The sequence below is a fragment of the Podarcis raffonei genome, chromosome 1 (assembly GCF_027172205.1).
Source record: "Podarcis raffonei isolate rPodRaf1 chromosome 1, rPodRaf1.pri, whole genome shotgun sequence".
NCBI lineage: Eukaryota > Metazoa > Chordata > Lepidosauria > Squamata > Lacertidae > Podarcis > Podarcis raffonei.
Genome location: NC_070602.1, coordinates 89,688,150 through 89,714,776, shown reverse-complemented (window position 1 = coordinate 89,714,776; position 26,627 = coordinate 89,688,150). Strand labels below are relative to the sequence as shown.

At 44.1% G+C, this 26,627-nt stretch overlaps 1 protein-coding gene across 3 annotated transcripts in view; it reads right to left on the bottom strand.

The window, feature by feature from the left end:
* Window positions 1-13,179: 13,179 nt before the first annotated feature.
* Window positions 13,180-26,627, bottom strand: part of MRAS (muscle RAS oncogene homolog) — a 43,197-nt gene continuing 29,749 nt past the window's right edge. For all 3 annotated transcript variants that reach the window (XM_053402939.1, XM_053402949.1, XM_053402929.1), the window contains 4 exons: window positions 24,561-24,714; window positions 23,325-23,424; window positions 21,985-22,064; window positions 13,180-13,505 (listed from right to left, as the gene is read on the bottom strand). In XM_053402939.1, coding sequence (XP_053258914.1) covers window positions 13,406-13,505; window positions 21,985-22,064; window positions 23,325-23,424; window positions 24,561-24,714 — 434 coding nt within the window. In that variant the 3' untranslated portion in view covers window positions 13,180-13,405. The remainder of the gene's footprint in view (window positions 13,506-21,984; window positions 22,065-23,324; window positions 23,425-24,560; window positions 24,715-26,627) is intronic.

The following is a 26,627-nucleotide window of genomic DNA, read 5'->3' as shown; positions in this document are numbered from 1 at the left end:
TACCTTTACTGTACAATGTTTTAAAGCACTGAATGCTTAATTCAATTAAACATATATTCACCCCTGCCTTCTTTTTTTGAAAAATAAAGGCCCAATTTGTTTTTTGAATGTTGAAAAACTGCCAGGGTGGTTCATGATATTACCAGTACAGTGGTACCTCGGGTTAAGAACTTAATTCATTCTGGAGGTCCGTTCTTAACCTGAAACTGTTCTTAACCTGAAGCACCACTTTAGCTAATGGGGCCTCCCGCTGCCGCCGGAGCACGATTTCTGTTCTCATCCTGAAGCAAAGTTCTTAACCTGAGGTAATATTTCTGGGTTAGCGGAGTCTGTAACCTGACGTGTCTGTAACCTAAAGCGTCTGTAACCCGAGGTGCCACTGTACTATCCAGTCAGTTTTGCACTGGATACAGCTAGCTTCTCTTCTCTATGGATAGGCTCACAATAGCGTTGTACTCACTTTTACGAAGAATACACCCATTGAAATGAATGAACCTTCATTAGTTATGGTAATTACTTTCAATAGGTCCACTCTGAGTAAAAGTTAAATGAATAAAACTAGTGGCACTTGACTTAAGAGTCACAGAATTGAAGAGTTGGGAGGGGTCCCAAGGGTCATCGACCCCCTGCGATGCCTATTTAAATCACTATGCATTTAAAGCACATCCAAAGCACATACACCGCTCACTGAGTTTTGGGAACTGCAGTTTGATAAGGATGTGAATATCTAGAGCCCTGTGAGGAAAACTACAGTTCCCGTGATTCTTGGGGTGTGTTCAGAAATGTACTGTACTTTAAATGTGTGAGTTTCATGTTGTTATTCTGTTCTTGAGATAGTAGTTCCTGTCTAACTTTTTGGCAGAGGTGCCCTCTAAGTCTTGAAAGGACAAAGGGAAGATTTGTCATTGGAACAAAATGGAGGACGTGCGCTTTCCACTGCTGAAATTATGTACATCTGCATGCATAACAAATATGGGCTTTAAACTGCTTCTTTTTCTTCATCTCCCACTTGTGTTCTGCCAGCTACTCACGTGCCTAGCAAACTCAGATAATTTAGAAAAGAGGATGCCTTCGATTCCTCCCTCTCCAGACCCCACCATTTATCTGTTTTCCTTTACTTAAACTCCCTTTTCTGTCAAGCAAAAGAATACTGCTACCTTCCCATCTGCCAACTCTTACTAGAGACAATCGGCTGCTACACATTCCCTCTGAGCACAGCGTTGTCACTGCAAATGTGAGCCCAGAAGGCTGTTTCTGAAATGAAAGGAAATATGTATTTAAGGAGAGTGGGGGGAAGAGAAAAGCTTTCAAGTTAAGCAATGCTCCCACTTCACAGAGACCCAGGGGCACAGTGGCAGCTGGTACAAACACTCCTGCTTGAAGTGAAATACTACCTGAGGCAGTTTCATGCACTAGATTTTCCTGACTTTGTTTAAAGTAGCCTGAATAAAACCTGGTGTCTTTGGAAAACATGCTTGAGATGCATCTGTGACAACTGAGAGCTTTGCATTTGTTTGTTTGTTTATTCATTCATATATATATATATATATATATATATATATATATATATATATACACACACACACACACACACACACACATACATACTTACAGCCTATCCGCATCATTCTATTGTGATATGAAGAGCCCATTTTGGACTCAATTCTGCTTTTTAACATCTATATGAAAGCACCAGGAGAGATCATCAGTGGGTTTGGGTTGGGTGTTCACCAATATGCAGATGATAGCCAGCTCTAGCTCTTGTTTAAATCAGAACCAGTGAAATGTGAACGTCCTATGTCTGAAAGTGGTTGGGGGGAATGGCAGTCAATGGATTGAGGTTGAATCCTGACAAGACAGAAGTACTATTTCTGGGGGACAAGTGGTAGGCAGGTGTGGAGGATTCTCTGGTCCTGAATGGGGTAACTGTGCCCCTGAAGGACCAGGTGTGCAGCCTGGGAGTCATTTTGGACTCACAGCTGTCCATGGAGGCACAGGTCAATTCTGTGTTCAAGGCAGCTGTCTACCAGCTCCATCTGGTACAATGGCTGAGACCCTATGAGCCTGCACACGGTTACAGCAAGGTGGTACATGCTTTGGTTACCTCCCGCTTTGACTACTGCAATGTGCTCTACATGGGGCCAACTTTAAAGGCGACTTGGAAACTACAACTAATCCAGAATGCAGCTGCCAGACTGTTGACTGGGAGGGGCTGCCGAGATCATATAACACCGGTCCTAAGAGATCTACATTGGCTCCCAGTATGTTTCTGAGCACAATTCAAAGTGTTGGCGCTGACCTTTAAATACAAACCATGACATAGGTTTTGTCAAAACTGCATGGCTTCCTTAGATCCTGCAACCATCTGTGTAAGGGCACCAGTAAACAACCCAACATATAGACATATAGATCTTTAACTTGCACATTTCCACATAGATCAACTTTTGTAAATTTAAACTTAACAATGTATTCCTTTAAGAAAAAGACAATGTGTAAGAAGGAGGTGGAGGAGAGTGGGTGGTTAGTTATTTCTTTACTGCAGATTGACAGGCTGGCGGATTCAGAAAGAGAAAAAGGGCTTTTGTTCAGTTTCATATATAGTACAATACAGGCAGCTGACATTTTCCCCCCCTCTGACACCCACAACCTAGATAATCACACTGCATATTTTAGTTACTGTATGCAATGCAGCAAGAGAAACTTTAAGAGAAAGCATAAACACATGAGAAAAAGCTGTACACTTGATACTGATCAGCCAAGTAGTCAAACTATTAAACGATGAAACCAGCATTCATAAAAGACCAGTGGATCTTCTCTAAGGGTTCCAAAGAAGATACCCATCTAGAATGAGTATGAAAAAAGTGCTCGTGTGCATATAACATTACCTTTAATTCTTAAATTATTATTGTTATTTTCAAAAATGCTGTGGCAACTTAAAAACAGGCAGATTTATAGTGACATAAACCTCTGTAGGCTAGAGGACACTTTGTCAATACGCATCTTGTGTTTTCTACAGTTGGCAGATACATGCATTAGAACATAAATATATACAGCACCTGCTCGCTGAAATGCCCTACGCATTAATATTAGGCAGGTACCTTTACTATGCTGTTTTCAGCATCTGCTAAAAAACTTTTTTGTTATGGCAAGCCTACCCAGGCATGGGACTTTTGGTATATAATTTGATTATGTGGAATTGTTTTGAAATTGCTGGTTTTATTTACATTTAAAAGATTTGCATTAACTTGCTTTTCATGTTTCTTTTTAACAGTAATTTTTAATTTCTGTTTTAGATTGCTCTAAAGAAAGAAATGAAACAAGTTCTTTGTAAAGCACAGAGGAAGGCCTTTTGTCAGGTCATTTCAGAGAAGAATCCCTGTTATCTCCTGGCAGGGCTGGGGAAGTCCCTTGTCTGAAACCCTGGACAGCTCCTGTCAGTCCGTGTTGACAACCCTCAGCTTGATGAGCTAATAATGGCTTCCTATTTTTCCATGTCTCAGATTGTTTCTGAGGTTCCTGCAGCACAGCGAACACCATCAAGTTCAAAGATAGGGTCTTATATAGTAGATTAGTAAATCTACTAGTTTTCAGGTGTAAAGTTATAACTTTCCTATACTGCTGTTCTGTGTTTTATTTGCAGTTTTGTCCTCTGGAATTTCGCGTTTGCTTACATTTTCTTTTAAAGAGCAAGGAGTACTCCAGAGAGCTCTTTTACATTGCCAATAAGCCATGAACACATTCGAGAAAGAAATGAGAGGGCTTTGTATACTTATTTGGAATACAAGTTGTAATTTAAGGGAATGCCTATTACTGGAAAATAATTAGGCTGGCCCCGTTGAGGCACTAGACATCCCCCTTCAGTGTGTGTTTACACTTTTTTAATGTCAGCTTTAGTCATCATGCTCTTGCTTGGCTGCTGCAGAAAATCAAGCAGAGCAAGGCTGAGTCTGGGCCTGCAGATTGTCCAAGTCTCAGCCCTGTGCTTACTTGAAGAACAATCCTCCCTCTCTCCTTGCTTCCATAGGGAGGCCTGGCTTCAATACGATACTCTGCAGATGGATCTTTGGACTCCAGCTCATCACTCATAACCACTGTAAATAGATGTCACTGTGCAGAGCTCATTTATAAAGGCGGATCTATGGCTTTGCTCCTAAAATCTGTACGTCAGGTTTATCCTGAGTAATGCTTTAGTTACTGGGGAATATCTTTAAGAATTACCCAGTGCTGTCAAGGGACCTACTTTTCTTTGGCCCTTATCTTTCTCTAGAAATCAGGGGACCACTTAATCACGTTGAGATATACGTTGCCTGTAATGGCCTCTTTGATTTACGTCCCGGTCCCTGCTCTTTATTTTGAACCCTCCAGCATTATTAGCTGGCAGAAGCAGGAAAAGACCCCGTGAAATGGGGAGACTTTGTGCTGAATTAGCTCTATAGCGGTGTGAATTATTCATGGCTCTGGGATGGCTCTACAGCTAAAGGACTGGTGAACCCCATGGCAATTGACAGTGATCGATCAGGAAGATGGGTAGCCACAATTAATCGGCCAAAGGTAGGTTGATGCACGCCTGGCTACTAGAAGTGGGTCCTGGAGGCAATACAGGATAAGGAGCTGGTGGAATGATGACTTCTGGGTAAATGAGATGAACTGGCAGGCAGACATTGAGTAAGGACAAAAACCAACAACAATCTTGGTGTGTTCATTTAGTAATAAACCACTTAAAATCACTGAGAGGTTTCCCCTCCCTTTTAGTGATTTGGGTATGATTGGGCATTACATAGATCTTTTTGTGCACATATGCAGATTTGTATTCTATTCTGTTCTGCTTGGCCCAGAGTGGCTAATGGTACTATTGAATGGCATATACAGATCCATGACTCTTACAGAGATGTTTGATGGGATTTGCTTGTCCTGCAGGTGTTTTCTTGGTAATTTGAGGCTGCAATTTCCTTGGTCAGTGCGTCCACGCAGCTTGAGAGTACATGACTGAGAGGTGAGGCTGCCAAATCAAATGTTCCAGCAAAAAGATCCAGTTGTACAAAACGTCTGGCAGGAACAGAAAAACTCCCAGTTTGACCTTATCATTCTGGTTATCTGTAGCTTGACTCTGCCAGAATGCAATCCATTTCCCCCCTCTTTCCATATTTACACATGGATAACACAAAGTCCTCTTGAGGGTTGTGTGGGTGTGTGTTTATGTATGATACCTTTAATTTTTAAAATGAAAACTGCTGAGTGTGGGTTTTTGTGGGGTGTGTCTATAAACAAGGACTGATAAAAAAGAAAGCTGTAATCTGTACATTGGTCCAGAAGACTCAAGCCTTCCTGCCTCCTAACAGTCTCATGTGACTTTAGGCAATTCCCTGCATTACCCTTTACTTAACATGGTTACTTAGTGTCTCATAGAAAGGAATCTCTCTGAATTATAAACCACAGTGAAGTTCCACCTGGAAGTCCTTCTCTGACAGTGGCTCCCACTGTTGGCTGATGCCCACTGGGACTGGGAGGATGGAAGACAAGGAGACAGACAGTAAGCAGAGCCAATGGCAGCCAGAGCTAATTCTAGTTTTGCCCTATCCTCCTCCCCGGCAGAGTTCTATGCAAGAGCAACACTGAGGAAGCTGGCAGGCAATTCCACCCACTGGACTTGTTGTCAATATGAAAGCAGACACAGAGGCTGGCTAAGGGCAGTCTGATGTTGGTTGGGTCTTAAACAACTATTGCCCAGTGGCAAATATCACTTTTTTATGTGCAAGGTGCTTGAGAAGTTGGTGGCGGTCTCACTTTAGGTATGCTCAGAGGAACTGACTACTTGCATCCATTCCAGTCCAGCTTCAGGTCTGGCCATGACATTGAAACTGCCTTGGTTGTTGTCCTGGTTGATAACATTTGCCAGAAGAGATAGAGGGAGTGTGAGCCTGCTCGTTCTCCTTGATACCTCAGCGGCTTTCAATACTGGTGACAAACTTTTTTAGCAGGGGACCGGTCCACTGTCCCTCAGACTTTGTGGGGAGCCGGACTATATTTTGAAAAAGAAAAAAGAACGAATTCCTATGCCCCACAAATAACCCAGAGATGCATTTTAAATAAAAGTACACATTCTACTCATGTAAAAACATGCTGATTTCTGGACCATCCACGGGCTGGATTTAGAAGGCTATTGGGCTGGGCCTTAGTTTGCCTACCCATTATCTGAAGTAAGGTGTCATCAATAGGCAGAGAACACCCAGCTTTGACCTGGGGGAGGTGATTGAGGTGTTAGTGCTTGGAGGTGGTGAAACGAAGAGGTGTTATAACACACAACTCAGTCTCACATCCAGGAGGCGGGGAGATGGCTTCTCATGGTGGGTTTGCCCTCCTCTGGAAGGAGAAGGTTCACAGCTTGGGGGTTGCTTCTGGATTCAGCAAGGTCAGGCGGTCTCAGTGGCTAGGAATGCCTTTCTCTAGCTACAACTGATTCACTAGCTATGCCCCTTTTTGGACAGAGATGAGCAGGCCATTGTATTCCATGCTCTGGTAACTTCCAGATTGGATCATTACAATGCACCATGCTTAGGACCAGTGCTTTCCCCCTAGGAAAACAGGTGCCTGTACTCACCAAGAAGTTGTTACAGTAAGTGTAACACCTTTTAACAACAACAAAAAGAGGTGCTGGTACCCTGAAAAAAAAAGCACTACTTTGGGCTACTCTTGAATATGACTCAGAAACTTCAGTTGTTCCAAAATGCAGCAGCCAGATTGCTGGTCAGGGTCAAAACAGGGTGCTACCCCCTGTTTTGTTGTCAGTTCATTTCTGGGCCTGATTCAAAGTCTGCACATTAGTGTTTAAATATCTAAGTGACTCAGGCCCCAAATATCTGAGACTCCTTCTCTGTGGCCCCCTCCAGATATCATGAGACTCTAATTCCCACAAAAGCCCCAGCCAGCATGGCCAGATGTTACAGATGATGGGATTTGTAGTCCAGCAACATCTGAAGGTTCACAGGTATTCCCATCCTTGCTTTCCATGGAGAAAATGGAGAATAAATGCAGAACGTCCCTGTTGTGTTTCAGCAGGAGGCAAATGGCATATAGGAACCTCCCCCTGCCTCCCCCATGCTTTTAATGACACAAAGTTATCCCACTTGGCCTTTTCATTGGCATCGCAGCCTTTGTTTCCAGTGGAAAAATACGATTACGCCATCACAGTCTGTCATTAGGGCTGAGCATGTGTCAGGTTGCACTTAACCTTGATGCCCTCTTGAGTATACGTATTTTTAAAAAATCACTTTCAAGCATATGCTAATGGAAACAGCTCCTGGAGCTGAGTACAGTGTACAGTGTAAGTTCCTCCTGCTCACGAGTTCATAAAACCTAACTGAAATATTATTTGTATATACTACTTCTGCTAATTTTGCTGCTAATGTCAAGCTGATGCATGCTTAACATTTCATGTATTGGGTGTTCATGATGGGTTATTTATTTAATGCCAGCAACTAATCCTCTTAAGTACAAATGAATGCACACTTAACTGCATGTGAAGGATGTGCCTGCGTATATAGTGGTTTTATTATGGCATGAGGTCAAGCCGATAATCTCCTGTTTTCCTCCCTGAATTAAAGCAGAACTGAATTTTCTTGTGCCCTTTGGGCAAACTGGGGGTGGGACTGCGCAGTTTCTGGAGTCTTAAAAAGCAGACTAGGGAGGAAAAATAGATGAGCTGGAGGAGACAGTACAAAGCAGAAGGAAACATTTAGAAAAAAACAACAGCGGAGGTGGGCTTTTCGTGTATAAAAGCCAAAGCAAGAAGACTGATGCACCTCAGCACTCTCAGTCAATCTACAAGAATGTTAATGTGACCTTTGCAACCTTTCCATTAGGTCATTTTTGCCTTCATGCAACAGAAGCCCAGCACTGCAATAGATAACCTGCAACACACACACATAGCACAAAGAAAACCATAGATGCTGGCTGTGGTACATGTCATAGCCCTCATTATAGAGCCTTTTCATCCGGGTGGGTGGAGAGAAGAGGAGGAGGACACACTCGTTGCCTCAGGGACCGTCTCTCCCTGTATGTATGAGCCAACCCAGACCCTGCAACCTTAATCTGAGCCCTTCTTCATGTGCTTCCTATGTGAGAGGTCTGGAAGCCAGCAACACGAGAGTGGGCCTTTTATGGCTCCCCATTTGTGGAATGCTCTCACCAGGGAGACTCACTTGGCGCCTTCATTACATATCTTTAGGTGCCAGGCAAAAACTTTGCTCTTCTCCCAGGCAAATTAAACCATCTACGGCCTTTTAAACTGGGGGGCGGGGTTGGGTTGTTGTTGTTTGTGGCATGTTGCTATGTTATGTATTTTTGTGCTTTTATATTGTAAATTGCCCTGTGCTCTTTGGATGAAGGGTGCTCTAGGAATTTAATTAATTAATTAATTAATAATTGCAGTTCAGGTGGGTGAAGAAGAGCAGGCACAGAGAGAGAGAGAGAGAGAGAGAGAGAGAGATGGCAAAAAGCTGAAGAGGACTATGTAGGTCAACAATGTGTGCATAATGTTCTTGTAGGAGGAATTTTCTTATGGCTGCAGCAGGATTTGTCACGTGCCACACCCGCTCTTGATAATACACCCACTCTTTCAGCAGGGCTGCTGTGAAAAAGCACATCCAGCAATATTTCCATCTCCAGACAAAAATTAAAAGAAAATGTTAGCATCTTATTTGAAATTCCAGAGTGCTTCCTGCATCCAGATCATGTTCAGTGAAGAATGGGGCATGTGATAAAAGGAGCTTCGTTTTTTGAAACGTTTGGCTCAAGCAGCCAAAAAGACATTCTCTCTTTCGCCCGCTGACTCCAATTTATAATTCAAACTCAATTTAGGCAGAAGACAAGTCATTCTTTTACAGCAGGCTTCCTCAAACTTGGCTGCCAGATGTTTTTGGCCTCCAACTCCCATGATTCCTAGCTAGCAGGACCAGTGGTCAGGGATGATGGGAATTGTAGTCTCAAAACATCTGGAGGGCCGAGTTTGAGGAAGCCTGTTTTACACACTGCCCAACTACTTTAGTAACTTAGAGCCAGCACAACTTCGCCCTTGCATTTGTGGAGCTTATGGATCCCAAAGGCTTGTACCATACCATGCCAGGGCACATTTCATGCAGCTCCTAGTGGAGGAATGGATCATGTTGTTAGAGCTGAATAGGGGGCACTTGTCCATCCTACCACAAAAGGAAACATGGGCATTCCAACATGCTCTGCTGCATATGGGGATGAGGGAGGGACAATCCAGGCATACTAGTGGATACCCAGTTTCACTGTGGACACCACACATGCACTGTTTCAGAGTCCAGTCCTGATCCACTCAGATCCAAACTTCAAACTAGGTGGAGACACACAGATGCTGCTGACCTGTATTTGCTCTGCCATGAAGTTGTGGAGTTTATGGGCAGGGGGAAGCAGTGGTGTAGCGTGGTTTGCCAGTGCCTGGGGCCGTGTGGAGGGGGGTGGGTGGGAGGGAGGGAGGGAAATGGACAGAGCATGCATGCACTGCCTAATGGTGTCTGCAGAAGAATCATTCCATTGTCTGGAGAGATCACCTCCTGGTTTGCATGGAGAAGCCGTTTTCAACAGAGACCAGCAACGGAAGCACGCAGCACTGGGGGCTGAAATTCTGCACCCAGGACAACCTCCTCTGTGGTCTCCTCATGCTACGCCACTGAGGGGAAGCAAGATGTGACATCCTCACATTTCCCCGAACTCTGCAAGCAGCAACCAATACAGCTGTTGGGTAGGCCACAGACTCTGGCAGCTGATCTGATCAAGTCCCTAAATGTGGCAACAGATTCTGATTTATTCTGGAATCAGGCAACAATAGGGGTGCTTTTCTGTGTTGTCAATACACATGGATGGCACAATATAAATAATAATAACAATTATAATAGTAGTAGTATTAATAATAATAAAAGTTACCCATCCCTAGTGTGCAAACATACTGAGAATCACTTTTCAGCAAGAAAACCTGGGAATGAAGAAATAGCCAGTTCTACCTGGGATGCTGCACAAACTACTTTCCCCATTATAAATATCAGCAGTAAATAAATTGCTGCTACAGACACACCCTTTCAGGAACGGGCAACCTGTGGCTCTCTACATGCTGTTTGACAAAATTTTCAATATCCCTGACTCTTGGCTGTGCTGGGTTTGGTGGCAGCTGAAGTCCAGCACCATCTGCAGGATCGCAGGCTCCTCACCTCTGCTCTCTCCTTTGCCTATTAGGTTATTAAATGCCTACCTATATTTTATTCTAGAAAGAGTCCAATTGTTACAGATCTGTCTATCTATCAACAAAGTATCTTTGGACAGGACTCAGGATTCTTAAGAAGAGGATGGTCAGAAATGAAAATACCCTTCTCCAGGAATTTTTGTTGGCATCCATCTGTCTCAAAAGACAATGGAGTGCGCCGCTGGGGGCAAAGTCAAACCAGGAATTGTGGGCACATATATATGAGAGCACCAACCTTGAATGTATAGCAGTGAGGAGCATTCAGCTCAGAAACTAGGTCTTGGAAGTCAGCAGTGATGGAAGGCAGGAAGTTCAGAAAGGAAAGGGAGGATCCTGCTGGGTGCCCAGTTCACACCATTGTGTTTTCTTCCCTCTTCACAATGGTGTGAGCTGGAACAGGGTGCAGTGGCCCTCATTTTGGATTTCCTGCTTTTTTGTTGCTGCTGGTGTTGTGTTGCATCCTTAACGCTGTCTTTGTTTGGAATAAGTCAGTTTTCAGTCTAAAGTAGGCAAGAAAAGAGTGTGTGCTGTGCCAGAAGCGTATGCCCAGACTCTTTGGCTGGTTCCCACAGCTCAGGCGCTGGGGCTGCCGAGAGCAGAAAAGGCACTCATGCCATTAAGATGCAAAATGTGCACAGGAGACCCTCACTCTGTCTTAGAAATGCCTTGCCCTAACCTATTGTCAAAGACCAAAAACGGTGGCTTCCATACAGCCACTGCATGTTAATTGCTCTTTTGGCTGGAGGATTAGCGGTTTTAACTGGGCAGCAAGAGAAGGAAACCTGGAATGGGTCACACCCACACCGTATATATTGCACACCTTTAAAGCACATGGTTTCCCTCTTGGGAACTGTAGTTTATCTGCCACTGAGCTACAATTCCCAGCACCCTGAACAAACAACAGTTCCCAGGATTCTTCGGGTCACGTCAACCCGCTACAAATCCACCTAAGAATATCGTGGGGGGACTTTGTCAAAAGTCTTACTGAAATTAAGATACACTATGTCCACAGCATTCCCCTGATCCACCATGCTTGTTACTCTATAAAATAAGAAATGAGCTTAGTCAGGCATGAATTGTTTTTGAGAAACCCATGCTGGGACATGGTAATCACAGCATCCTTTTCTAAGTGCTCATTGACTGTTTAATTATCTGTTCTAGGACCTTTCCTAGTACTGATGTCAAGCTGACTGGCTAGTAGCTACCTGGGTCTCCCCCCCCCCCATTTTTGAAGATAGGGGCAACATTTGCCCACCTCCAATCCACAGGGGCCTCACCTGTTCTCCAAGAATTCTCAAAGATTTTAGACAGAGGTTCTAAGATCCTATAGTACCCTTGGGTGTAGCTCATCAGGCCCTGGAGATTTGAATTTATTTAATGTAGCTAGGTATTCCCTTACTATCTCTTTTCCTATATTGGGCAGCAGCTCCCTCCTTGCATCATTTATTCTGTTATCACCAGGTTGGGCATTGCTTTCCCTTTGGGTGAAGACAGAGGCAAAGTAGGTATTGAGCAGTTTCACCTTTTTTTCCCTGCCACCCAACAGCATTTCTCTGTCTTCTCCACACAAAGGACCTACCACTTGCTTCCTCTTGCTCTGAACATAGCCAAATAAACACACACACACACACACACACACACACACACACACAACCTCTGTTGCAAGCCTGAACACTTTCACTCCTAGCTTGTTCACATGAGCAGGGCCTCATTATTCTCAGATTTGTTCCTGTTCGTTTCTGCACTTTGGGGGTTGACAGGACAGGGATGTCTCTATCCTATGCAAAGCTGTTCACACCTTGGCTAAAGACAAATTAGGAACTGCTTAAAGAGCTCCAGTTGGTGTGAAGTTGGAATAAAAAACAATGTGCAGAACAGCAGTATTTTGTACCAAGATACATACGCATTTGGGATAGCATTGTGTGACCACAGATTAAAAACGCAGCACTGGAAATGCAGTTAATGGGAGTGTAAACAAAGCCACTGTCTCTCTCTTACCTTACAGGGTTCTTGGGAAGATAAAAATAGGAAGGAGAAGAACCCTGTGTGTTACTTGGACCTCCTTGGAGGAACGGTGGTATGTAAACATTCATTAATTAATAAAACTCAAAACTATTTGACTTCATAAATGAAAGGCAAGGCAAAGGAATTAATAATCTGAACTGAGCCTCACCCCTCACCTTTCAACACCAAAATGCATAGGCACACAACTGTATTCAATTTGCATCAGTATAAAGTTTCTCTCTTAAAACCAATCGTACTCTTATTATTTTGTAAATAACGTTTTAATTTAAATATTGTCAGGATTAGCAAAATGACTGCTTTTCTCCTCCCCCCCCCATGGCAGTTTGCTAACAGAAATACAGCCCCCCTCCCCAAACTGGGATTAACAAGAAGGACAATGACAACAAACAAACAAACCCCTCCATCCTCTTTCGCTGGCATTTTACAGACGGAGAGCTGGCTGCCCTCCAGGATCTGACACAATGTCTGGAGTCCCCAGAGCAGCTGGAATTCATTTTCTCCCTTCAAATCTATGCAATTTCATATGAAACTGCAGTTTGGCTGCATAGCCAAGTACTTCTGGGAGTGTACAGTGCAAGAACACACACACACACACACACACACACACACACACACACACTCTGCTGTTTCTTCCTCACTCCACACTTGCTGAGCAAGGAAGTTCCGACTGCCAGTCACCTCCCCCCACCCCAAACAACTGTACAAAATGGAATCATTCATGACTGTATAGAAACGGGCTGTGCCCAGAAATGTGTGCAAGTATAACTGAGAACACTGTGTCTCCATTACAAAACAAAAGATTGCCGAGATGGTGAATGTTCACAAATACTCCCAAGTCCTAGTAGTTTGCCCCCTGCTTTGGGGGCGCTTTTTTTTCTTCCGTTTTCTTAATAAAACCACCCTGTGTCGTTTGTCAAGCAGCCTTTTGGCTGAGCTTCAAAAATGCCTTTGAGGTTCTGCTCCCCGTCGAGTCCGTCCGTGCAAGGATTGCCGTTCTCGAAACATTACGTTGCAGTTAGGTGGCACAGGGCTTCAAGGCTGGATTCTTCTCCCCGCTTCCTCCTTTTGAGTTTCAAATTAGGTTCAAGTTGGAATGGATTGAGAGAAAGATAGGAGAGACAGTCACAAAATCACACACTGCAGTTTGTGGGAGGTGGTTGCTCGGTCCCCACGCCACTTGGTCTTCCTCTTCTTCTTCTGACTTTTCTCTGGGACCTGTTGCCTGGACAGGAAAGAAAAGAAACAGGCTTTCAGGACAGAAGGATTTCTTTCACACAAAGTAACATGTGTTTGGATCTGCGCCATTGGCATAGCAATTGGGTGTGGGTTTAGGTCAGTGAATTGTAAGTTTCTTTGAGTTTGCAGTTCATCAAAAAGACTCATTGGTCCTAATGATGATGATGATAAGAAGAAGAAGAAGTGGTGAATGTAGAAAAAGATAAGCAACTCACACATCCCTCCTGCTTCCCTGATCTCTCTTGAAGAAGGGTACATACAGATCATATACCGTATTTTTCGCTCTATAACACGCACCCGACCATAACACGCACGTAGTTTTTAGAGGAGGAAAATCCGTAGGCATGCCACCCGTAGGCATTCCCTCCATAACACGCACAGACATTTCCCCTTACTTTCTAGGAGGAAAAAAGTGAGTGTTATGGTGCAAAAAATACGGTATTTAAAGAATACTTCCAACTCCCCAGCCTAAGAATCCTGGGAATGGTAGTTTGCTAAAGATGCTGGGCGCTGTAGTTCTGTGAGATGTAAACTACAGCTCCCAGGGATTCTTTGTTTGAAGGGCAGAATGTGCCTTGAATGCACTTTAGATGCATGGTGTGGTCACAGCAGAAGCTTTCTCCCCTCTTTAAAAAAAAAGGTAGACAGGGTTTCGCTACGCATACCTGTATGTGTGTGTACATTGAGTTAGGTCTTGAGCTTTCTGGGCTGGAGTCAATTAACAGGGTGTGCAAACAGTAGGGCTCCCACTAGTCCAATAGCACTTTCCTCCTCCTCCAAATCCACTCTGAAGGGTCAGGAGTGTGGGTAATTGCAGTCAAACATAACTATGCGTAAGTGCAGTTAACATAGAGGAGCCTCTTCCTAGACACAACTACTAGGTCATGCCCCCTTACCTCCATGAAGGAGGAAGTAAAGCTGCTTCTCTTCCTTTATTCTCTTTCTCTCTCTGTGCCATGTAATCAATCAACGTTCAGACCACATGTTTGAAACTATAGTGTGTATTTTGCACCCAAGAGCAATCTACCAATGTTCTTCTTGCTGCAGCATGGAACAATGCTTGAATCAGACCCTTGGATTTAGTAAGTAAAGTTTTTAAACTTACTTAACAGGGTGTGGTGTGTTCATTGCTAGAGTGGTAGAGAGAGGGGGCAAGCATTTTAAGGAAGACTAAGTGGGATATGCAAAAGGGTTTGACGACCTATATTCCACACTATGTTGAGGGTTAATTCTAATAGTGTTTTTAACTATGCTGGGGGCTCTGGGGCCCTCTGTTTTGAATCTAGATGCCCAGCCGATTCTTTTTGTTAATTACCCACATGTGGGTCAGATCTATTTTCCACCTCCACAAGGAGAACCCCCAGAACTGCACAGCGGGGGAGATCTTTCCATCTGGCAAGCAGAAATACTTGAGCTGATGGAATGATCATAAGAGTGCAATGCTGAATTCTTTCCTCTGTCTCCAGCATTCCGAGGCCCTTGGAGCGAAGCAGACTTCCCTCCCTAACAGCTGGTACAGAGTTGTGCCCTGAAGGGAGAGCAGATTTTAATCATTATGCTAAGTACTCTACTAATTAGAGCCTGACTGAACTGGGGACCTTGCTGTGGCTAAATTCGCTCGGTGTAAAAAGTGGGCATGGCTTGCTCTGTGCACTTGGTCTCTTGAAAAAGAAAAATTGTCATAGCATCTGCTTAATCTTTTGTATTTGAGCACCACCTTCTGACCCCAGCTATTTCGCTCTCCTTCTCCCAAGGAACAGAGATGGATTTCCTAGAGTGAAAAAAAGAAGAGGATGGTGGATCAATCCCTTCTTCCCCTTCACTGTTTCTCCACTAGATCTCACAACCTTCTGAAGTGGCTTTGGATTTTTATTTTTATTTTAAAGTTGGTAGAAAGAGGCACATGACCTGTATGCAATAGTGACTGATGTCCAACAGAGGAGCTACTCTCTCAACAGCTTACTTGAACAGAACTCGGGTGGGGCAGAGCAGTGGTTTGGGTGGGGCTGCATGGACATACCAACAGAGCCAATCTGGCATTCGTGGCCTGCAGCTCTCCATTCAGGTAAGCTGCAGCTATGCTGGGGTCAGGAGTTATGGGGTTGCCATAGTTATGTTGCACCACCCTTCCTGCTATTCTTTCAAAACCTGTTGTGAGCAGAGGTGTAAGAAACATGCAAGATACCAAGGAGAACAGGAACTCGCTCACATTACTTTCATTTCCCTCAAAAACTATTTTCTGTCTCTAGTCTTGAACTTTGACAGCCGAGAAAATTCATGTCATAGAAAAGGTGTGTTCTTAAAATAAAGGAGCTGGTAGTTTCATCTAGTGGCTGCAAGCCCACAGCATCTAATGTGGTGAGTTGAGAGATGGGCTCCTCTACCCAGCCCTAGTCTCAAGAACAAGAGACTTTGGCCCCAGGATGGGGAACCTGCAGGCCACTGAATGTTGCTCTCCTCATCATTGAACATTGGGCTGGAGTTGATGGAAGTTCAACAGCCTCTGGAGGGCTACAGGTTTCTTTGCTTCACCCATTCCAAGGATGCCCTCTGTCGCTGATCTATAGCCCCCTCCATTTCCAGCTCAAGGTAGACCTTTGCCATTTCCTCCCATAGGACTTGGTACAAATCAGTGAATGCAGAAAGGTGCCAACGTAAGTATTTTCTGTATAGAATTTTGTTGAAAGGGCAGAACAAAATGTCCCTATGGTGTGGCATGGTTGTGGCTCTGGTTCTGAAGTGTGTGTCATGTCGTTTAGGTGTAACACCAAGAGCAGCAGCATTTCTCAAGCTTTTCCTTTCCACTGAATCCTCCTTCTATCTCACATCCCTTCTCTGCCAGCCAGGAAAAGCCGGAAGAGTCTAGCAATGACTGAAAAGCTTGTATGCTGGAGAAGCAGAGTATGCTGCCTCCTCTGTGCAAAACTGGGGCTGGCAGGCATATAAAGCCTCCATTCTAGCAGAGCTTCCTAGAGAACACAACTGCAAGGCAAGGCTGGGTTATCTTTCCTGGCTGAATGGGTCAGTGTGGCATAATGGACATATACAAATGCCAGATGTCCCATTCCAGTTAAAGGCCTACAGTTAATGAAGACGGAAAGGCAGCCCAGAAATCCATTTTGAGATGGATTAATGCAGGGATGCCCAACAGGTTGATCAGGATCCCCAGGAGGTAGATCCCCAGGAGGTTTTGGTTGGTCGTGGTTGATCGCTGGGTCCCTTTCCTTAGCGTAAAATAGAATTCTGCAGAACTGAAGACTGAGTTTACTCAGCGAGGCTGTTTGTTTCCCCAGCGATCTGTTGGTGAGTGGCTGTCCCCCTTTCTCCCTAAAAAAAGCTCATCATCTTTGCCCTGAACCCTCCAAAAGGGGGTAGATCACGGCCAGTTTTTAATTCTGTGAGTAGATCACAGTCTCTTGGGAGTTCACCACCCCTGGATTAATGGATAGGAAGACAGTTGAGGGAAAGGATCTTACTTTATAGCTAATGCTACATGGATGAATGGGGAATGGGTCATGCACAACATAGGGTGCAAAGTGACTTGGCCAGCTCAGAGTTGAGGACACTGCAAAACACAGCATTAAAAAGAAAAGGTTGCCCTTTTAAACTGCTCTGATGGGCAGCTAGGGAGACTGCCAGCTTCAGGGATATTCAAAGAAAGAGAGAGGCTTACAAATCAGCATTGCTTCACAGAAAGCAAAGAAATAAACAAAGAACAGCAGCTCTCCTTATTACCTAAGTTTGCAACCGATCTTTATATTTAAAACATTAGGAAGCATGTCCTATTGGACCTAATGGAACTTACTTCTTTGTCAACGTGTTTTTTCCTCACTAGATAAAATCAGCTACCTGTCTTTAAGGACACGATAGAGCGTGTTAGTGACAGGTGCCACATCATCCCTATGAAATTCCAATTGAATGTGCAGAATTTCTTATGAGTCACAATGAAAATGAGGAAGATAATATTTATAGCATTTTATTTTCAGTGCAGAATGGAATTAATGGTCACCCACATTCTGATTCCATGAATCTGCACAACGTCATTCACATATGGGCTGGGAGGCTCCCAGTCCTTTTTTGCAGAAATATTGGCTGTATACACACTATACCTTTAAAGCTCATTTGAAGCACATTCTGCCCCCCCCCCCGAATTATGGGCCCTGTAGTTTACCGAGTTGCAACTCCTAGCAACCATTCACAAACCACAATGACAATAATTCTTCGAGGCGGGGAGGACATGTGCTTTGAATAGTGTATATGCAGCCCTTATGATGCCCAAGTTAATGTTGTGCTGCTATAAAAATGGTTTGGCTTGTATCTGGTTAACTGCATGAGAAGAAAAGAATTGCAGTTTACTCTCAAGGCCTGAGAAATAAAATGTATAGATGACCTTGAGTTGCCAGTGTGCAAAGAAACTGTCTGACACATAGTCACCTCTTTAGTAACCGTGTCTTGTGAGTTTGGTGTGTGTGTGCGTAGATAAGAGAACCCTAACCAGAAGGAAGACTTTTAGGTTAAAGCCCTCTGGAAAGCCTGTGAACAAAAGGGGTATTAGTTTAAAAAAAAAAGTTAAGATTTCTTTAGAACTAACTCTCATTTTGAAGATAATTTCAAAGTATCGTTAAACATCTAACTTGCAGACAAGCCTGTTATATGACATTATAAACAAGTTTTAATAAATTGTTTGAATTTTAAATTAAAATTTAAAATTCTGGAGGGTAGGACTCGAACCAATGGCTTCAAGTTGCAAGAAAAGAGATTCTGACTAAACATTTGGAAAAACTTTCTGACGGTAAGAGCTGTTCAGGAATGTAACAGACTCCCACGAGAGGTGGTGGACTCTCCTTCCTTGAAGGTTTTTAAGCAGAGGTTGGATGGCCATCTGTCAGGGATGCTTTAGCTGAGATTCCTGCATTGCAGGGGGTTGGACTAGATGACTCTTGGGGTCCCTTCCGGCTCTAAGATTGTATGATTCTAAGTCTCCCAGTCTGTTAGGGTGCTTCCAGACTGTTACTAATTTTGGGTAGGATTCAAGCACATAGCAGAAATTCCTGTTGCAAAGTTATAGTTGACTGAGAAGTCTTGTGCAACACGCCTGCTTCCCCAGAATGTCAGACTTTTGGCAATAAAGAAAGTGTCAGGAAAACGGAGTGGAAATTGTGGCATAATACTTGCTTTGACGCAATGTCACCTAATCTCCCTGCTAGCAAATCAAGCTGATCGCTCAATAAGCAGGTCCTCTGGAAGTGCCCTCAGTCCTGTGCCTAGACCCAGCTACTGTGTGGGGTGTGCAGTGATATGTGAACAGGGGAGTATTTAGAATTTATTTAATGGTGGCAGCAGAATTCAAAGGAATAAGGTAAGCAGGTACCATCATTGTATAAGGGTTAAGTAGTGTGGATTCTACCTGTAAAAATACAAAGGTGGAATGGTAAAACAGGAAGGCTTTCAATATAAGGGGATCAAAAGCGATGCTTGCTTCAGGTTTACCATATGAATGTAAATCTGGCACTGATGGAATTCTCACTCACAAGTTAGGAATGGATGAATCTGTTCATTTCGGTCTCTCTTGGTTTACCATTATTCCAGTCTTAGATTCAATCTTAATTTCTTCAGCAGTTTGCCATTTTTTTAAAAAGATCCTCATGAAAATGCATCATAGATCCATTCTCCACCAGATCAACTCCAACAGCAGTGATGCCCTAGAACTAAGGCCCGAGGACCGGATCAGGCCCAATTGCCTTCAGGATCCGGCTTGCAGACTGTCCGTGGGGATTCTGTTTGGGCTGCGCCATTCCCCCCCCCCCCCTGCGCCATTCCCCCCCCCTCACACACACCACAGGGGCGCCTCCTCCCTCCCTCCTCCTGGCTTTTTCCCACCCTGCCTAGAGGAGGAAGGGAGCTGGGTTGAGCTGGCTGGGCGCCATTTTAAGCAGCCCCTCTGCAGAGCCAGCCCTTGCGCGCCACTCAACTTCCAGCCGCCGCCCTGGTGCTCCTGTGGGCAGTCCAGAACTCTCCCCGCTGGCTGTGCGGTGGTGATCTGGCCTCCGCTGCTGGCAGGAAAGCTCTGGACTGTGGGAAGGCCTCTGGAGACCATCCCGCAGTCCAGAGCTCTCTCCGCCGCTGTTGCAGCTGCTGCAATTCGGCCTCCGCTGCTAGCGGGAGGGCCCCCATCCCACCCCCAAAGTGCGAAAGAGGTGCCAGCAGCAGGAGACCCAGCAGGCCGCAATGCAGCACCAAACCCAGGCGAGGACCCCCCCCCATCCAAACAATGACGATCATCAGTGCAGGTAAGAAAAAAAAATAATTTTAATTTTTATCAACTACAATACTGTATGGCCTGCCTGGTGCTCTTGCATGGAATGTGTCCTTTTAAAATGCATCTGTGGGTTATTTGTGGGGCCTGCCTAGTGTGCATAGTAATTCATTCATTCCCCCCCCCAATATAGTCCAGCCCCCCACAAAGTCTGAGGGACAGTGGACTGGCCCCCTGCTGAAAATTTTGCCGACCCCTAGAAGACAATTAGCAAATGGAAAACCAGAGCAACCAGATGCTTCGCCATCCTTATGATGAAGATTCTTTGGGCAGAACCAGATGTTGCCCAATTTGCCACAGTGCCGTGCGTGCGCCTGTCCTTGACGCACGGGGGCTGCACCAGCTCAGCTCTGAGGGAGTCTTCTCAGTGCCAGCTTTACTAATGAGGAAAATGATTTGAAAACAACATGGCACAATTCCAGCTTGCATCTGTCCTCCCAAAGCGACTTCTCCTCACCACCCACTCCCTATTTCTGCTGCCAAAGGAGATGATGTAGGATGAGTGGGTAGTGGCACCTGCTTTCCTGAGAAACAGGCATAAATCAGCAAAAGATATGACTGCAAGGAAGAAGGAAGCGCCACGTATTTCTCCTTTTCTCTACACTGCTTGGAAAAATGGCCATGATAATGGCAGCGTTTCTGCAGGCCTATATCCTCAGCTCAACTGAGGCAGGGGGAGGGGAGAGGCATCACACAACATGTTTTCCAACTCTCTTGTACATGAAATCTAGTAAAAGTGACCATTTCCATGGAAGCACATTTTCCAGGTGGAGTTATTTTTCAGCAGATTCATACTCCTGCCAGTTCAGTGGGGCTTATACCCAGGTAAGCATTATAATATTGCAGCTTTAGTAGGCAGGTTGTGTAGAAATTCAGCAAACAAACCCCCTTGAAGAAAATCTGCAGCCGAACTGGAAATATAATCCCAGTTTAGACAGGACAGATTGATGGTTCATCCATTCCACCACAGTGGGTTCTCAACTTGAACTGGCAGTGCTTTTTCCACTCGATGGGCGAGTAAAACAACTCGGCAGCTAAATAAATGGACAAAGACATCCAGTGCTTTTGGACTTTTGCCAAAATAAGATATAGAGGAAAACCAGACACTGTAATCCAAGTAAGAGTAATGGAAACTTCCAAGCTAAGTGGCAAAGTTGAGAGGAGAGGCACATTAAGCCCATATTTTAGACTTTTGTTTACATAAAAGCCAACTGGACTTTTCCTAATTTTGCATGTGGCAGAATATGGGTTCATGTTACATTGGGCCACTGTTGCAAATGAGATTCAATGGTTTAAAGCAGGTATTTCCAGTTCTGAGGAGTCTCTTCTATTCCAGAGAACCTTCTCTGGGGCTGTACTACCAAGCTGGTTTCTCGTTCCCCCAGCTAAGCACCCACACCCAGTCCAACAGCTTTCAGGCTAGATTGGAGCTAAGCACCTCTTGTCTTAGAAATGGACAATTACCCTGAGCTAGTGGTTCTAAGAAGGGTTCTGAGAAAACCTGGAGCTTATTTGAAACTTCTCTAGGGTTTCAGCATAAGAGAGTCCTCTTCCTTGAAAGGCACCTTGCTCACCATTACTGATCATGGTGCAGCTGTAGAAGAATGTTCCAGGAGCACAGTAAGTTTGATTGGAGGCTTAAGACGATTGGATGATACCCAATGAACACTGAGCATGGATCTTAGGACCTGCCCCCAAATTACCTAGCAGGTAATTTCCACCCCTCCCCCCCCAGTTTTCAAAAAGAAGAAAGTTTGAAAGTCACCGCAGTAGACCATCTCAGAAGGCATTAACCTTCAAGGATCAGGTGATACAATGGCCTGAGCTGGAAGGGGCATGTTGAGCTTAGATGACATCATGTCATCAGAACTCAAGGCTGACCAAGCTCACATGGGCCATTTGAGCTGATCATGTGGACCATCTGTGATAGAGAGAACAAATGGTTCCACAACTGATCTGGGATAAGTACTGTGCTACCAAGATGGTCATTTGTGTGCTGAAATATATATGTAAACTGTGCATTATATTAAAACTGGCATTTAGCAGTGAGATATGAACCAGCTCTTGCTTCTAGCACGTGGATGATAGATTCATTAAACCCTTTCAAACCGTGTCAGTATTTGGCCAACTCAACAGGCTGATGGCTCACCTGATTACTCGAACAAGATCATGGAAGGCTTTGTCAACATTCAATGGGGGATCCTTTGCACTGGTTTCTATATATGGAATCTGGAAAATAAAGGCCCAGTAACTCTTAAATATGTATGTTATTGGGGAAATGGTTTTATGTAATGATTCACGAGAAAGAAAACATTTGATTACACAGGAGGGACTCCATTATAACAAAGAAGGAAGGTGGCTTGTTTCATTTTTATTTCCCCAAACTGCCTGAAGACAGTTTGAATAACTAGAAGCTCAGAAAGATTAAAGAGCTGTTCACAGATAGAACTTGTCACACTGATACTTGATAATGAGGACAAGAAGAGGGTGGGTTACATGTTCCAGGGTTTCTGCTGCTACATTTTGTACACTATTCCATGGCAGAAAATGACTTGATAAAGGTGCTCTCTAGTGGCATAGTTGCACTATAACCTTGCATCAGTTTTATACCAGTTTAACTGACATAGTCTCATGTAAAGAAACTTGGGAATGGGTAGTTTGGAGAGAGCTTTGCCGCCCCTCTCAAAATTACAGTTCCTAGAGTTTCCTGGGGAGAAGAAATGGCTGTCTGCAAATTATATATGTACTTACAAGGAGATCCATATTATTATTACTACTTCATTTTTAAACCACACTTCATCCTGTAACATCCCAGTGTGGGTCACAACATAATCAAATAAAATACAGTAGCACACAACAGAACAGCAGACCATGGAAAAGGGATATTCAAAAGCATTCATGTGAAATATAGAAATTTGCTGCTGATGTAGCCCAAGGAATGATAGTATGTTTTTAGAATACATACAATGTCTTTATAGTACAGTGGTACCTCTGGTTATGAACTTAATTCATTCTGGAGGTCTGTTCTTAATCTGAAACCGTTCTTAACCTGAGGTACCACTTTAGCTAATGGGGCCAGCATGCGATTTCTGTTCTCATCCTGAGGTAAAGTTCTTAACCTGAGGTACTACTTTAGGGTTAGCGGAGTCTATAACCCGAAGTGTTTGCAACCTGAGGAGTTTGTAACCCGAGGTACCACTGTACCTTATTTTTTTAAAGCCACCTTGTGGAAATTTTTGGTGAAGGCACCATAGAAATTTCTGACATAAATATATTCATATATTCCAGAAAAGTCATATACTTGGTGGGTTTGGTGTACAAATGGGCACATGTGCATGCAAACAGTCAACCTAGTCATACAAAATATAGTGGATTTTTTGCTGATGGAAGAACAGACCTAGCATCCTATGTACTTCCAATAGGCCATAGGCTCTTACAGGCCATTGAATGGTCAAAGAAAACATTATGGAAAGAAACCAAAATACTTACATTGTGCTTTGCTGCCATTTCCTTTCCTTGCTCCCGTGTGATTTTTCGCAAATGCATTAAGTCTACTTTGTTGGCCACCAGGATCATTGGAAAAGATTCCCTGGAAGAAGCGAATAAAGAGAGAACATCAGTACAAAAACTCGCTGCTTCTTGGGTGTCACACTATTTCTAGTATCTGAAGAAGACAGAAACCACAAACCAAAGCACTTGCTGCTTAATTGAAGAACAGAGCTTGATCAAATCATGAATGAATGCCATGGTGATCTACCAAGGGTTTTCTTATCTTTTGCTTGTGCATTAAATAGCAAATGTTAATAGCAAATGTACTTGCAGTGGACACCTAAAACCAGGCTTTGGCCTGGTTCACACATGCAAGGACACTGCTTAATTTCTCTTCTTGGTCTTTGTCAGCAGCTAGGAGCTGAATGTATGGACTGACTGCTCGATTATAAATGTTATTTATTGATGACGTTTATATACTGCTTAACTATTCAAATTTCTAAGCGGTACACACAAAAACAATCCACAGAAAATAGGACAACAAGTCAGTGGACTGGATGCTGGGATGGCAATTTACATTCAAGGAGGAAATAGTTTCCATTCTTCCTCCCTGCACTTGCAGTCACCTGTAACCCCCCAAAACCTTATCTGGAAGGTGAGTAGGCACTCCTGAACAATGCGGGATGAGGCATGTGCCTGCTGGGAGACTGGGGAATTTGGATTTGAAGGCAACTTAAGGAAACTCACTGAAGGGAACATTTATCTCCCTTGCTCCCTCCAGCAGCTCTGCCACACCCCCAAATGTACCTGTGTTCAAGTAACATGTAAACAAGCATACTTTACACACAGGCTGGCAAACTGAGGATGTCACTTTCAAAGATTTTATAACTGGGTATGACATCTTATTGTTACAAGAGATCCGGGCTGAAGAGAATCTGGTTTTGAATGGCCACATCAGAAACGCCAATGCTGTTCATTAAAAAATCTCCATAGGGCAACATGCATATATTTTAAATATTCTGGCAACATGCAGATATTTTAAATATAACTAATGGGTTAAAGGATGGGTCATAAAAATATAAAGTCATAAAAAATGTAGGAGGTAAGGATGCAAATCAATTCAATGTCCACTCAGTCGAGAAAAAAAGTTAAGTCTCTCGAGGGAGGGCTCCGACATTTTTACTCTTCAAAAGAATCTATGGGAGTTCAGAGTACTTGCAGCTCAAATGCACTCACCTGTCTTTGACTCGGAGAATGAGCTGGTGGAACCTGTCCACATGCTCGAAGCTGGCTTTATCTGTGACTGAGTAGACTATGAGGAATCCATCCCCCGTCCTCATGTACTGCTCCCTCATTGCGCTGAATTCTTCTTGGCCTGCCGTGTCCAGAACTAGGGATGGCAAGGGAAAAGAGAAAGTAGAAGATGCTCAGTTGGCCTGCACCCAAATTGTGTGTCCATACAGTCTCTCCTGCCCTAAATATATCTGCTTGAGAGCTAAGCCTCCTTTGTACATGGTTCCAGGTCTATGCTGGAAGAAGGTGGGGCTGTGCATGGCTAACCCTGCCCCACCTCCAGCCCCCCCTACATCTGCACTCTGACCAAGAAAGGTAAAAAGAGTTTAAGGGTGCATGCATGTAGGTGCTCCTTATGGCTATGCCCAGCTCAACATTTGGATGTTGGGAGGGTACAGCCAGGGCAGTGGGGTCCAGCTCTCCCCTACATGTGTTCAGTGCATGTGTGAAGTCATACACAAAGAGGGTGGCAGATGTGCTTAGGATGGCAGCTGAAGTCTCCCAGATTATTAGTTTTAGCAATGATGAACACCCCATTGTAACCCAAGAACTAGACTGAAAGGGGGCTTGAGCCTTGCAACAGTTAAGATTCCCCTCTGACAATCTTCTTCTCCCTTTGCATTATGGATGTACAGCCGTACCTTGGAAGTTGAACAGAATCCGTTCCGGAAGTCCATTCTACTTCCAAAACATTCAAAAACCAAATCGCAGCTTCTGATTGGCTGCATGAAGCTCCTGCAGCCAATCAGAAGCTGCAGAAGCCCCGTCATACATTCGGATTCCCAAAGAACGTTTGCAAACCGGAATAATCACTTCCGGGTTTGCGCGTTCGGAAGCCAAAACGTCCGAATTCCAGGGCGTTCGACCACCAAAATACGACTGTATATATTAAAACTCAAACCTCAGCATTTGAGGACTAAGCTAGACAGGGCATTCTGTCACATCGTATGTTGTGTAACTGCATTTTGTTAAACACATAGGCAGCAAAGGAGTCCCTGGACCATGGAATAATCCATAGAGTCCAAGCCTAGGGCAGCTTCACATGGTACACTTTTGGCAGATGCACTAGTATATTTCTGAAAAATAAACTATGCTCAAACACCTGTAGTGAAGAGCAGAGCAGAGGCCACTTCTACCTACCTCCATCCTGGGAACCAACAGAGGTTTGGCTCTTTCATGTTCTTATAGTATTTAGCTACTCACTGTTAGAAACAGGATACTGGTCTAGAGAACCCAACAGGCCTGTGGTTGTTGTTGCTTTTTAAAACATCAGTCCCACTGTATGTTTGGTGTACGCTTGGAGAAATAAATGTTGCTGTTACGATTATAACGTCTTTGTATTCTTTAACCTGCCCCTTCTGAAACATTAGCTTCTCTCCTTGGCTAGGAGGAGGGAAGGCGAACCCTGCTCCATATATTTGCAGTCTGCGTGGGTCCAATTCTGAGGCACCCTTTGGGGGGGGGATGGTTGAGAACATTCTTTCCTTCTTATAAAAGTTATTTTCCATAACTCTTTGTTGCCAGACGGAGAAAGGCATGACCTCAAGGCTACTCCTGAATGACTGTTCTAAAGCCATTAAGCAAAAGCAAAGCAAAAGCCCAGGAAGGAGAAAAAAAAAAGGAATTATGCTATAATTGCTTTCTTTTAATATCGTGCCCTTGTTTCTCCGGCAGACCTTGTGAGTGGATTTAAGTGCCGAGGGATGGCACGTGGTACAGTCTTCTCATGGAACAATGACAATCTCTGAATGCATACAAGTGGAGTTGTTTGAAACTGCCTCGTGTCAAGCTAGCGGGTTACTTGGAAAGCTAGCACAACAGAGAAGGCACTAAGCTTGGCCTTTATCCTGAAATGCTTTGCAAATGCAGGGAGATTTTGACATGTTAGAACTTGACCCGCCCCCTGAAGCTTCAAATGGAACAGTTAGAATCATATTACTGCAGAGCTGGAAGGGACTGTGAGGGTCATCTAGTCCAACCCCCTGCAATGCAGGAATCTCAACACTTAAG